Source organism: Pipistrellus hanaki, assembly GCF_964339955.1.
Source record: "Pipistrellus hanaki genome assembly, chromosome: 3".
NCBI lineage: Eukaryota > Metazoa > Chordata > Mammalia > Chiroptera > Vespertilionidae > Pipistrellus > Pipistrellus hanaki.
Window position 1 is genome coordinate 134,060,604 of NC_140505.1, and position 14,598 is coordinate 134,075,201.

General features: G+C 43.2%; 1 protein-coding gene across 1 annotated transcript in view; it reads right to left on the reverse strand.

Annotated features, from left to right (window-relative positions):
• TBC1D30 (TBC1 domain family member 30) overlaps nucleotides 1–14,598 on the reverse strand; it is an 81,666-nt gene that overhangs the window by 32,063 nt on the left and 35,005 nt on the right. Inside the window, 3 exon segments of the mRNA XM_084877579.1 lie at nucleotides 821–946; nucleotides 2,818–2,883; nucleotides 3,369–3,430. Of these exon segments, the coding sequence (XP_084733705.1) occupies nucleotides 821–946; nucleotides 2,818–2,883; nucleotides 3,369–3,430 (254 nt within the window).

Sequence of the window (14,598 nt, forward strand, 5' to 3'; positions counted from 1 at the left end):
ACAGCTGAAATGTCAAAATGTAAAGGCTTTTCAAGCATACCATATAAAATTCCATATATATTTTTACCATTTGTCTGAAACAGACAAAATTAGACCAGAAAGTAGCTCCTTTTAGTTAGTACTTCCTCCAGAAAAAAGAAAAAAAAAATCACTTCAAATCTGCCAAAACATTAGCCCTCTTGTGGTGACCAAAATTTAGATGAAACAAGTTTCCTTTTAAAACCACAGCCTAGTGTCACACTGTGATGTACTCATATAAAATTAAAGCCACATGCTGCAGGATTATGTAAGAGAATAACAGTGAGATCAAATCGAATCAGCAGCTTTGGCACCAGGTTCTAACCAACTGCAATAATCCAGGTAGACAAACCACCGCTGCCTCCAGAGCTAGTCTGAACCTAACCAGCTAATGTAATTAGATTGACCTACCAGTCAATCTAATTATATTCATAAATTGACAGTTAAGAAATTATCAAAGACCCTAATAAGAGCCCAATTATTATAATAGGAGTACCCTTAACTTTATTTTTATGTGAAAATTCAGTTAACATCACTGACCAGTGCTAAAAATAAATTCATCTTGTCATGTGAGCAAGTAAGTTGAATCTGAATGGAAACATTTTATTCTTACTGGCAACATACAAACTTTTGAAGACAAAGTATATAGTCAAAGTTCTTCATTAAAAATCTATTAACTAAAGAAGAAACAGAAAATATACAGACATTCAGAACATAAGGCTTGATGCTCTATCCAGGAAATGTCTGGCTCTTAGAATCTTCTTTCTAAGTTAGGACAGCAGGCCAAGCTCAGGGGCATTACCTTGACTATCTGAATTCCCATGGAGTCATCATCTGGATTACTCCTTTCATTGAAAGTGAAGCGCAAGGTTTTGTCCCAATCAATGGCTATACTGTGCAAATAATGATCTGCCAAGGTCAACCAAACCTAAAATGTGAATAAAGAAGAATGCTAAAGTCAAATACATAATTTCACCTTTACTAGGACTAGTTATTGCAACAAGAAAATGGGACCTGTTCCTAGACCAGAAATAGCCACATGCAGAAATCCAGAAGAGCCGCATTGAGATGTGTATTGTACTGAATTCATCTTAGGACCTTTCATGTGTTCAAAATTTCAATTAACATTTGTTGAGTTCCACTATGTACGAAGCAATAGTCCTAACATTAGGAATACTGTTAATTTTTTTCAAATTATATTTCAGTTCATTGAATTAGCTATATTATGTTACAAGCTTGTTATATTTAACTCTGAATTGTTGTCTCTGCTTGAGCAATAGCCACCTGGCAACTCATGGAAAAGGGGCCTTTTCTCACTATGAGGTGGTCTCTGCTTTAAAATCATCTCTCTCTTTCTCTTTCTCTTTCTCTCTCTCTCTCTCTCTCTCTCTCTCTCTCTCTCTCTCTCTCTCTCTCACACACACACACACACACATACACACACACACACACACACACACATCAATTAACACAATAGATGAGCTCCCATAATAAATAACTTGTAACATTTTTGAGTCAAAGGAAATTTTTATACATTACCTTGAAAAGTTGCTTCTAAAAGATGTATTTCTTAATGTCATTTTTAATGTATATTTTGAGGAACCCCCGATATTCAAATTCTAGCAGAATTAGACTAGGTCTATAAATTGATATAACAAGAGAGCACTTCAAGTTTTGGTATCTGGGCATAGTTAGCAGGAATATCACTGATTAATATCTCCACTCAGACTTCTCTCCTAAGCATCAGAATCATATGTCAAAATGCCCATTTGACACCTTTAACTTAGATATCTAATAGGTATCTTAACCTTAATAGATACAAAGCCGAACAGCTAACCCATCCCCACCTCAACTGCACAAGCACACGTATGAGCACACACATCTGCTCCTCCCACCTGAGTAAATAGTAACTCTCCCCTTCCGGTAGCTCAGGTCAAAATCGTGAAGTCATCGTTGGCATCCTATTACCTCATCTTCAATCTAATAGGAATTCATGTCAACTCAGCCTTGAAAATATACCTAGAATCAGACCCCTTGCTCCATCTCTTGCCTAAATTATTATAAGCCTCTACTAGTCTCCCACTTCTGTCCTTGTCCCTCATCTTCTCAAGTTAGTGGTCAGAGTGGTCCACTTAAAATATAAGTTGTATCATGTAATTCCCCTGCTCAAAACTACCCAATGCTTCCCATCTCACACAGAGCAAAGTCCTACTATGGCCTACAAGGTCTTACATGATCTGCCATCCTCCTAACCCCTTAACACTACCTCTATGACCCTTTCTCCTATTGCTTTCCCCCTTTTCACCGTGCTTCAGCTACCCTGTCCTTTTGCATTTGCTTGTATATTCCTGAGTTGCTCCCACCTGAGTGTTTTATGGCACACTCTTCCCCCAGGGTAGCTGCATGGCCACTGCTCACCTCCTGCAAGGCCCCATTTAAATGTCACTTTGCTGTTTAAAATTCCACCTCCTTATCACCATTTCCCACAGTTTCACTTGTTTTTCTGCTTTATTTTTATCCGTGGCACTTATCACCATCTGACATGCTTTATATTTTATTCACTGTAACCTCCATAAGTACAAACATTTTGGTCTGGTTTTTCTTTCCACTGCTATATCCCCTGTACCTAGGACAGTACCTGGTACAAAATAAATAATCAATAAATACTGAATGAATGAATAATGAAAGGGGACATGTTTCAAATTGCTAGATTTAGAATGTCACTTTTTACATTCCAGAGCTTTAAAGAGGGACAGAGTGATGGCCCTTTTGTATTTCAGCCCTACAAATCCTCCTTACCTTTCTCCTCCATTCTTTTGGTATTCCTGTTGATAGTCTGGCAACTGCCTTGAGAGCATCATACCACTAGGAACAAAGAAGAAATACTGGCAAAATGATGCTATTGACCTGGGTAAGCATTTTTCAATCTTTTTTTCATCTTGACATCTGTAGACCATAAACTTTGTACAGCACATTGGGGTAACAGTCAACTTCTTTCAGCCAGATATGACTGGTGTGAGGACTATGACTGCCACAAGCCCCACCTTGAGCACCCTTAACACACCTGTGATCCATCTGCAATCCACGAACAATAATTGGGAAACACTGGTCAGAACCAAAACATGTATTATGGATTCAGAATAGTAAATGTTTGGTTTTGTAAATTTTTTCACACTTGCACCATTAATAGAAAATACAAAAATTTTCATGGGAAGTATAAACCCAAGTGTCATCTATGTTTTTAAAATGATTTGTCTTCTTATACTTGTCAAAGTTTTTCCATTTTGAGAATATGTCTCCTGTAGATACCCCCCAAAGAAGAGTATTATCAAAACCAAAAATAAAATTACCTGCTGAAAACCATTTTGACCTAAAGACGGCTCAAGAGTGAACTTCAACTTGGTGTCAACTCCTAAAAGAAAAACACATAACTGTCACTTTGGGAGAAAATAAGTTATGTCAAAAATAGAAGTAAAAATTAACTGAACCATCATGAAGTTTTTTAAACTATTACTAATTTTTAGTCAATTTTGTTGAAGAAAAAGAAAATTGGTTATTACTATAGAAAAAATATCCTATGGCAATAATATGGTGCTTCCCCCCTAAGATGGTGGGTTGCACAGCTGTCTGGAGTAGTGCCAAGCCAAAAAACAAATACATTAAAAAAAAAAAAAAAAAAAAAAAAAGACATCACAGGCTTGGAGTTAGGCCTCCATTCAACTTTGGTTCCTAGAGTCAAATAAATAATTTAACCTGCCTCAGTCTCAATTTTTTTTTCTTTTTTTTTAAATCCTCACCCGAGGATATTTTTCCATTGATTTTTAGAGAGTAGAAGAGAGGGAAAGACAGAAATATCCATATGAGAGAAACACATCAGTTGCTTCATGCACATGCTCCAATCAGGGCCCAGGTGGGGGAAGAGTCTCCATTCAAGGTATGTGCCCTTGACCGGAATCAAAACCAGGACCCTTCAGTGCACAGGCCAATGCTCTATCTACTGAGCCAAACTGGCTAGGGAAGTCTCAATTCTTTATCTTCAAAATTAGGATAAATAATACTTATCTCAGTAGACAGTTGTGACGATTAACTGTAAATCACCTAGCCTTGTATAATTAATATTTATGAAAATTAGGAAGAGAATTCTCTACTTACAGAATTTGTTTTCTAGGGCATTTGAATGATTTATGTCTATTAGGGAAATGTCAGTGGAATATCAAAAGTTATAAAAATAATGTCATTGCCTTCCCAATTATGGAATCCTTAGTAGTCCTTTGGAGATTTCCATGTTTTTAAATTATGTCTTCATAAACTTAGCTATTGAAGAAAAGAAAAGTTTGTATGTTTAATTATAGACTGCAAGCTAAAAATATAACTGAACTCTAATGCTAAGTTACCTACAACTTTAGAGATAAAGTTCCAAAGTTTTAACTTTATTTTGGAACTTCTCTGCTCCAAATCCCAAATCTATGGAATTGAAGTACATAAATAGGAGAACACATAAAGGCTATATGCTTGATATTTATATTGGTGTTTTTTTTTTATTCCAGAATTCCATGTTAGAAGCATATGTGCTGTCATTATTGAGGTAAAATTAAAGGACAATTTTTATCCCTACTTCAATTGTATTTTAAAATAATATAATCAAATCTAAAAATGCTATATATTCTTTTTCTACAATTTCAAATTCAAAGCAATTACATTTTAAGTCACTTTTTAAAAGATATGACTTAAAAGCTCAAGGATCAAAATATACCAAACATTAGGCAGAGCATTCAGTTTTACAATTTATGATGGCGTTTATGATGAAATGTTTGCTTCTAAGATGTCGATAGCCGATTAGGCATACTGAAAACCTCTCCACAACTACGTTGGGCTGGCACGTGGGTAGGAACAACCTTCAGAATTTGCAAAATTATAATAATAAAGTAGACCTGTCTTTTTAAAAACATATATACGGAGGCAAGAAGCTGGAAAGAGATGTGTCTGACCTGCCCAAGCCCAGGAGAGTATGCAGATGCCCTTGGTGGACTCCTGGAAGAAGGCTGTGAACACATGAGATGGGTCCCACATTTCTAAGGTCAAGCTGTGGTAGAGAAACCCAAGATACCTCTTTTCAAAGCTTCAGGTTCAAAACCAAACTGTATGGGTAGATAACATTTTCTCCCCCCAGTATATATGCAGCACCTCCCACAGATTTTCATCTCTCCGGGTTGGTCTAGAGGCAGCCCAGGCCTCAGTGCCCAGAAACGAAGCAATGGGCACAAGAGTGCCTCCAGCTCCAGCGCAGGATTTAAGGCTGGAAGAAACACAGCCGGTGGTGCGGTTGCTGTCCAGACCCAGGGTGCTGAATGGAGGAGGTCTAGTCATGACGTTTGCTGTAGTATAACAAAGACCAGGAAGTTCAGCCACACAGAATGATTTCTATCGACCGAAAAGCCCGGATTCCCTGGATCTATTCCCCGGATCTATTTCCCAAAACACTCCCCGGACTTTTTCGGAGCATCTGCCGAGAGTCCTGCCGAGTGCCCGGGGGCGCTGACATCCAGCTGGCATTAGTTAGTCAAAATCTCAACTATTTTCTCCTGGTCAGAAATGAGTCACAGGCTTGAACTAGAATTGATCATTTGCTGCCTATAGGCCAAAAAAAAAAAAAAAAAAAAACCCTCAAATCAGGTCATTTTCACCGATTCGCCTAACTCCGTGGTCGGCAAACTGCAGCTCGCGAGCCACATGCGGCTCTTGGGCCCCTTGAGTGTGGCTCTTCCACAAAATACCACGGCCTGGGCGAGTCTATTTTTGAAGAAGTGGCATTAGAAGAAGTTTAAGTTTAAAAAATTCGGCTCTCAAAAAAAATTTCAATCATTGTACTGTTGATATTTGGCTCTGTTGACTAACTAGTTTGCCGACCACTGTAAGTGAATGAAGTGTGTGGGGAAGGGGGGAGGGGAGAGAAGGTTTATATTTTATCTGATCATCACAGCTGTTCCGGGTTCAGAAATACAAAACACTTCTCATGTGGGAAGGAGTTTTTTTGTTTTGTTTTTTTCTTAAAGGGCAAAGTAAGACGGTGAAGAAACACTCCAGTTTCTGTAACTAGACACTTCCTTGGGGAGAAAAACAAAGGAACCACGAGGTTCGGAAAGGAAGCCAGGCTTTCCACCCTGTGGGGGCTCAGGGCCGTGGCAGATTCTCCCCTGCAGCCTCAGGCTAGCAGGTCTCCGAAGGCGCTGGGAGGCAGGGGCTGGGGGGAAGGGGCTGGGGGAGGTCCACCCCGCCGGGAACCCAGCTGGTGCCACTCCAGGGGCAGGAGAGCGTAAGCACCGGGCAGCGGGCGCAGCTGGCTCCCTCTGCGGCCACCCCGGCCAGGAAGCTCTGAGCCCAGGCTCCCGCGCCAGGGCCGGGCTCACAAAGCCCCGGGGAGGGATGCGGGCTGGTGGAGCAGGCGCGGAGCCACGCAGCCTGGAGAAGCAGGGATGTGTCCACACAGGGTGACAGCAGAAAAGGGCCTAGCCTGGCACCGTCAGGTGCGCTCCCCGACTTTCCCTGTAAGAAAGCATCTCTAGGCTGCATAAGTGTTCCCTGCCCGCTCCGAACCGGAGCACACACAGGAGGCTCCAGGCGAGCGGACCCCGGCACCCACACCGCGGGACCCTCAGCAAATTCCTCCCCTCTTACCGCCACCCCCTCCCTCCGTCCCCCGCCGATTTTTCCTTTGAAGCCACTGCCTTCCCCTCGGACCCTAAACATCAAACCATTGCTGATTGCTGATTTTCTCCACCTCTTTCAAATGAGCCTGGCGCCCAATGGGTAGCGCGGCCCCAGAGAGCCTGGGCAGGCGCCTGCCCTTGCCCAGCTCAGGGCACAAGCGGGACCGGACCTCGCACAGGCCGCAGGGGTGGGGGCCCTCGGGCCGCGGGCGAACTCCGGGTCCTCCGCGCCTGGGGAGGCCGCTGCCTCCACCCAGGCCCAGCTCTGCGATCCGCCTTCCCAGGTCGACCCAGCCCCGCCTGAGCCAAGCCGCGGTACCCCTCGCTCCGCGGCCCGGGGCGCTCCCAGCCCCGGCGGAGCCCAGGGAAGGCAGAGGCAGCACCAGCTCCCGGGGCGCCGCGCTGGTTCCCAGCGCCCCATCCGCAGCCCAGGGTGCTCACCCGGCTCCAGCGTGCAGAGCAGCCGGGGCGCGGTCCGGGAGATGCAGCTGCGCTTCTTGAGCACATTGCTCAGGATGGTGCCCACGCCGCCGCCGCCGCCGCCGCCGCCGCCGCCCTGCCGCTTCAGGCATCTCCCTCCGCGCCGCAGGGAGCCGGGCAGCTTGTCCTGCCGCATCCAGGAGCGCCCCGGGCGGGCTCCGGTGCAGCCACGGTCCACCCAGGGACCCCTCCGCCCCGCCGCCGGCGGAGAGGCTTCTCGGTGGCTCCGAGACTGCTCAGTCGAGGGTCCCTTGGGAACAGCGTGAGAGCCGCCGGTGCTCGGGGGTGGAGGGGACCTGCCGGTGCTCGGGGTGCAGGGGGCCTGCGGGGCACCACCGGAGCCGACAAGCGCCAGGCGGCCAGCAGGCATCTGCAGTGCGGAGCCGGAGCCGCACGGCGGAGGCAGGAGAGGGCTTGGGGCGGGGAGGAGGGCGGGGAGGAGGGCGGGAGAGCTCGGGAGGCGGCGGCGGCGCTCCCGCCCCCAATGCTGGCATCACTGTGCGCGGAAGGGGCGGCTCTAGGGCCCGGGAGCAGCCGAGCTGCGGAGCCCGAAAACCCGGAGCGGGTGGGTGAGCGAGCCAGAAGCAGCACCAGAGATTTCCGAGCTTCTCGCAAAGTCAGGGAGGGGCTGGAGTGGGCCCCCAAGGGAGCAAGTCTCCGGTGCAGAACGCCAGTGAGATGCCAGTGCCCCCTTCCCCTGAGCGGAGGCTGGCCCAGGGCGAAGCCCGAGCTTCATCCCAAATTGTTTTTAACTCTTTCCTGGCAGCTCGGAGAGGCACAGCGAGCACATTTAAAAAAAATGGTAGTCATAATAATAGGTCTTTATCTTTTTTAAAACTATATATTTATATTGGTTTCAGAGAGGAAGGGAATGATGAAACATCCATGATACTCAACCACAGAGCTGGTTCTTTATCTTGGAAGTGTGGGTTTCAAGAAGGAAAAAAAAAAAGTAGTTCCCAATTAAAAGCAGTTTTGTTTTTGTTTTTCAAAGTGGTTCATCTCTGCAGCTAGAGATCCGATTCAGTAGTTCAGAACTAAGTACCATTACTGTGTGTTTTTTAAAATCACTCTTAAATTACGGCACTCACTAGTGGAATGTAAATCATAAAAAATGAATGAAGCCCTGGCCAGTTTGGCTCAGTGCATAGAGGTCAGCCTGCAGACTGAAGGGTCCCAGTTCAATTCCGGTTTTATCTGGTCAGGGGCATATGCCGGGTTTGCAGGCTTGATCCCCAATAGGGGGCTGTACGAAGCAGCCAATCAATGATTCCCTCTCATCATTGATGTTTCTACAATATCTCTCCCTCTCCCTTCCTCTCTGAAATCAATTATATATATGAAGAATGGGGAAGGATGTGGGGGAAATACAAATATATTTGTATTTGCTAACATTAAAAAAAGGAACACTAGCCAAGACCGGTTTGACTCAGTGGATAGATCATCGGCCTGCGGACTGAAAGATCCCAGGTTCGATTCCAGTCAAAGGCAAGTACTGTGGTTGCCGGCACATCCCCAGTAGGAGGTGTGCAGGAGGCAACTGATGGATGTCTCTAACTCTCTATCCCTCTCCTTTCTTCTCTGTAAAAAATCAATAAAATATATATATTTTTAAAAGGAACACTAGATGGATAAAACAAAAACTAATTTAAAGAACATTCATGTGGGATATATCTGATAAAGGATTAATATCCAAAATTTATAAAGCACTTATACAACTCAACACCAAAAAATAAAAAAGCAAATAATGCAAGTCCAAAATGGCTGCAGGACTTGAATAGACACTCTCCAAAGAGGACATACCAATATGCCAATAGACATATGAAAAGATGTTCCAAGTCACTAATCATCAGAAAAATGTAAAATTAAAGCCACAATGAGATCACCTCCCGCCTGTCAGAATGGCCATCATCAATAAATCAACAAACAAGTGTGGAGAGGATGTAGAGAAAAGGGAACCCTGGTGCACTGTTATTGGGAATGCAGCCACTATGGAAAACAGAATGAAGTTTCCTTAAAAAATAAAAAATGGAACTGCCTTATGACCCAGCAATTCCACTTCTTAGTATATATCCAGAGAAACCCAAAACATTAATTTGAAAGACTATCTACACCTCTGCAACATTATTTACAATAGCCAAGATATGGAAGCAACCCAAGTGCCTATCCATAGACAAGTGGATAAAAAAGCTGTGGTATATACATGCAATGGAATATCACTCAGCCATAAAAAAGAAATGAAGTCTTACTATTTGTGACAGCATGAATGGACCTACTTGGTATCATGCTAAGTGAATTAAGTCAGAGCAAGACAAATACCATATGATTTTACTTGTGTTTGTAATCTAAAGAGCAAAATAAATGAACAAACAAGACAGAAACAGACTCATAAGACACAGAGAACAGTCTGATGGTTGCCAGAGCATGAATGGATTAAAAACTACAAATTGGGCCCTAACTGGTTTGGCTCAGTGGTTAGAGTGCGGCCTGCAGACAGAAAGGTCCCAGGTTCGATTCTGTTCAAGGGCATGTACCTTGATTGTGGGCACATCCCCAGTAGGAGGTGTGCAGGAGGCAGCTGATTGATGTTTCTCTCTCTTCGATGTTTCTAAACTCTCTATCCCTCTCCTTTCCTCTCTGTAAAAATCAATAAAAAATATATTTTTAAAAAAACAACAACTACAAATTGGTAGTTCCAAAATATTCATGGGGATATAAAATACAGCACAAGGAATGTAGTCAATAATATTATAATAACTATATTTGGTACAAGGTGGGTACTTGAAATATCAGGGGACCACTTTGTATAGTATATGATTGACCACTTTGCTGTATACCTGAAACTATTACAAAATAATTTTGAATGTAAACTTACTTGAAAAATAATTTTTTTTTTTAAGGACTACTTATGTGGGAGAAAACAGTATGGTCATAAGAGACAAGAATAAAAAACTGAGCCTTCTTTTGGATGTGCCTTACATAATATAGTTTTGACTCAAGTTATATTAATAAAATTAAGAAAATCTTAAAAATTGAAAATGAATTAACTTAATGGGAGATTTTTTTCATGACATAAGAACACAGGGAAAAAATAAGTTGCTTTAGAATACATTGTTACGACTGAACATGAAGGGTGATTCCAAAGCAAATAGAACTGAAACAAAGTCTTACACTTCATTGTCATTAGCAATATTCGAGTTATTTTTTTAATTCTTATATATACTTTTTAAAATTCTTATATATACTATAGACAAAGCAAATAAATAAGTATGGTAATGTCAAAAGGAACCAAGATGTTCTCAGTGTAACAGAAAATACAAACATACCAAAAAAATAAAAACAAAAAGGACAACAGATTTTCTTACATCTTTTTTCTTTTCAAAAATACACATGTATCCACGGGTACATTTAAAAGTAAGGACAACCCAGCCCCCGCAGCCCCCAGATTGTGGTCTCTAAAACAACTCTCCACTAAAAAGAACCAAGGGCACTTTGAGGTGTGACTGATCCCAGATCTGGGCCAGAGAAAGTACAAGATGAGCCTGAAACATCTTGACGAGCTCAGAAAGGAAGCAGGTGCTCCAAAGCAAATGGGGTCATCTCAAAAGGACACAGAGCCACATGCATAGGCTTCGACTGGCCAAGGATGGAACAATTTGAGCATCAAAACCAAAGGCTGTTACTGAGTGAAAAGTGTTGAATATTTTTTTAAATGTATTCCTAATGATATTTTGAAAGAGCTAAAAAATAATAAAGAAGTCATTCTAATAACTCTGGCACATTTGTTTTATATTAGTACATTTTGGTTTTTGTGAAGTGCCCCCGGAATTTGAGGACAACGTCAGAAATAGTACAGCTCTAAGCATGAAATATACATTTCATATATAAGAATCTGTTAAAATGAGATTAGTCATCTGCACAAATAAACCAGGTGGATAAACTATTCAATTCTGCCTGCCCGACTAAAGTAAAAATGCTTTGAAAAAGACAGTGCTCTGCCTCATCGTTTCAGAAGATGAAGTCATCATTCAACTTGGTCGTGACTAACTGGTGTAGGTTCCACACCACGTGCACATGCAGAAATCTATCCTTCATCAGCATGATTATTTTTTTAAATATATTTTTATTGATTTCAGAGAGGAAGGGAGAGGGGGAGAGATAGAAACATCAATGAGAGAGAATCATTGATCAGCTGCCTCCTGCATGTGGATTGAGCCCACCACCCAGGCATGTGCCCTGACCTGGAATCAAACCATGACTTCCTAGTTCATAGGTCAATGCTCTCAACTACTGAGCCGTACTGGCAGGGCAGCCTGATGATATTATAGGTTTGATACATGTTTGTTTTCCGTTAGCTTTCTCCTCATTTTAATGAGCTTTCCATTCCCTCTTCTGTTCCATCTCAATAATAGAGAGGTCTGATGCTTGGCTTTGGCCAGTTTTTTAGAGGGTGCAACAGGCCTCTGGGGTGAAGAGGGTGATAAACACCCAGAATCAAAGACAGAAAACTGGGAGGAGAGGTGGAATCCTGGAAAACAAGCTGGTAACCACATGCATGGTCTGGTCTTCCTGAGTTCTCATCTGTTTGTGTTCTATCCTAACAAGAGGCTATTCACAACCAGCTGCCTGCACTGGGCCAGCAGGAAAGACAGCCTTGCCCGCCAAGAGGGGGAGCCAGGCCCTCTGCTCTCCAACTCTGCCCCTGGGGACAGACGCCGACATCCAGCTCCCAAGGCTGGCTGACACGCCCCTCAGACCATCTGTCCCTTTGGCTCCGGCTCCATGCTCATCATGCAAACTTCTGATTGTCATTTCACTTCCATCGAAACGTTGCCACAGAGGAGCAAAACATACTGACCACTTAACCGTAGTCAATACCCCTGAGTCCACTCAACTCTCAGTGAGCTGAAGAAATCAAATTCCACCGAAACCGGTTTGGCTCAGCGGTAGAGTGTCAGTCTGCAGACTGAAAGGTCCCAGATTCGATTCCGGTCAAGGGCATGTACATTGGTTGCAGGTATATCCCCAGTAGGGGGTGTGCAAGAGGCAGCTGATCGATGTTTCTCTCTCATCAACATTCCTAGCTCTCTATCTCTCTCCCTTCCTCTCTGTAAAAAATCAATAAAATAGCCGAAACTGGTTTGGCTCAATGGATAGAGCGTCGGCTTGGGGACTGAGGGCACCCAGCTTCGATTCCGGTCAAGGGCATGTACCTTGGTTGCGGGCACATCCCCAGTGGGGGGTGTGCAAGAGGCAGCTGATCAATGACTCTCTCTCATCGATGTTTCTAACTCTCTATCTCTCTCCCTTCCTCTCTGAACAAAATCAATAAAAATATATATTTAAAAATCAATAAAATATATTTTTGTGCTTTTAAAAGAATTTATCCATTTTATTTATCAAATTTATTTGCATACAATTTCATAATATTCCCTTATTATATTTACTTATTTATTTATTTTTAAATAAATTTTTATTGTTCATATTATTACAAATGTTCCTTCCCCCAACCCCCCACCATTGCTCTCCTCCACCAGGTTCCCACCTGACCCTCTGCCCTTTCCCCACTCCCCATTGTCCTCATCCATAGGTGCACAGTTTATGTTCAGTCTCTTCCCACATCCCCCTCTCCCATTTTCCCCAAGAATCGTCAGTTCACTCCCCTTCCATACCTCTGATTCTATTATATTCAACAGTTAATATTGTTCATCAGATTTTTTTTTAATTTCCTTGGTTTTTAGATTCACTTGTTGATAGTTACGTATTTTTTGTTCATAATTTTTATCTTTATTTACTTTCTCTTCTGAAAGAACCCCCTTCAGCAATTCATATAATTCTGGTTTGGTGGTGATGAACTCCTTTAGCTTTTTTTTATTAGTGAAGCTCTTTATCTGGCCTTCAATTCTGAGTGATAGCTTTGCTGGATAGATTATCTTTGGCTGGAGGTTCTTACTATTCATCACCTTGAATATTTCTTGCCATTCCCGTCTGGCCTGCATGGTTTCTGTTGAGAAATCAGCTGACAATCGTATAGGTGCTCCTTTATAGGTAACTACCTGCTTTGCTCTTGCTGCTTTTAATATTCTCTCTTTGTCTTTTGCTCTTGGAATTTTAATTATGATTTGTCTTCGTGTGGTCCTCTTTGGATTCCTTTTGTTTGGAGTTCTGTGTGCTTCCTGGACTTGTAAGTCTAATTCTTTCACCAGGTGGGGGAAGTTTTCTGTCACTATTTCTTTCAGTATGTTTTCGATATCTTGCTCTCTCTCATCTTCTGGGACCCCCATAATTCTGATGTTGGTTCGCTTGAAGTTGTCCCAGAGTTTTCTTACATTATCTTCAATTTTCTGGATTCTCTTGCCTTCTAGCTTCTGTGGAGGAGTGTCTTCTGGCTCTTTATGTTCCAAATCTTTGACTTGATTCTTGCAATCTTCCATTCTGTTTTTAGGACTCTGTATAATATTTTTTATTTCAGACAATGTATTCTTTATTTCTTGTTGATTCCTTATTAATTCTAGTTGATCCCTTTTCATATCCTCATAGGTCTTATCGATCTTTTCTAGGAAATTCTTGAAAAACCTTATAAGCGTAGATTTGAACTCTATATCCAGTCGCTTTTTGTCCTTCATTTCTTTCATTTGTGATCTATTTCCTTGTCGCATTTCGCAGCTACATATGGGGTGGGGTTTCAGGGTGGAGCCTACAGCCTTGGCTTCCATCAGCCCCACCCTATGCGGCTCCTGGGTCTCAGGGTCCTTCAGTACTTGCTGCAAGCACCTCTGAGAGAAAGGTGCCCTTGATTTTCGCCTGCTACCAAACAGTCTAGGCTTTCCCCCAATGAGCCCGGTATTGGGGTTCAGTTCAGTTGGAAGTGGAGTTGGAGGTGGCGTTCAGAGCAGTCTAGAGCCCCTGTCTCCTTCCCACCAGGGCAATCCCGCGGCACAGCCAACCGTCCCTTCTCTGCACGCAATGTGCGCGCCTCCAGGACCTCCTTTCGCCGCTCTCCCGGGGTTCCGCCTTACAGCCCAGCTCCCTGTGGATGAGCCTGGGTCCCCGGGTCTGGCCTAGAACTGAGGTTCAGAGCAGTTGGAACTGGGGCCCAGCACAGTCGGAGCTTTTATCTTTTATCTGCTTCCCGCTAGGGAAAGCCAGCCTGGCACTCGGCCACCCCGCCCTTCCTCTCCAGCTCCGTCCTCTCCACGCACCGCGTGTCTCCGTACCTTAGGCTTTTACAGCTCCTCTGCTCTTCCTTCTGGTTTTCTCCTTGCTTCTCGTTGTAGAATTTCCAGTCAGTCGACTTTCCTGTAGTTCTGGATAATGTCCATTTTATATTTTAGTTGTTATTTTATTGAAATTGTTGTGTGCAGCTGCGGCTAGGTGTTTACCTCGGCAGCCA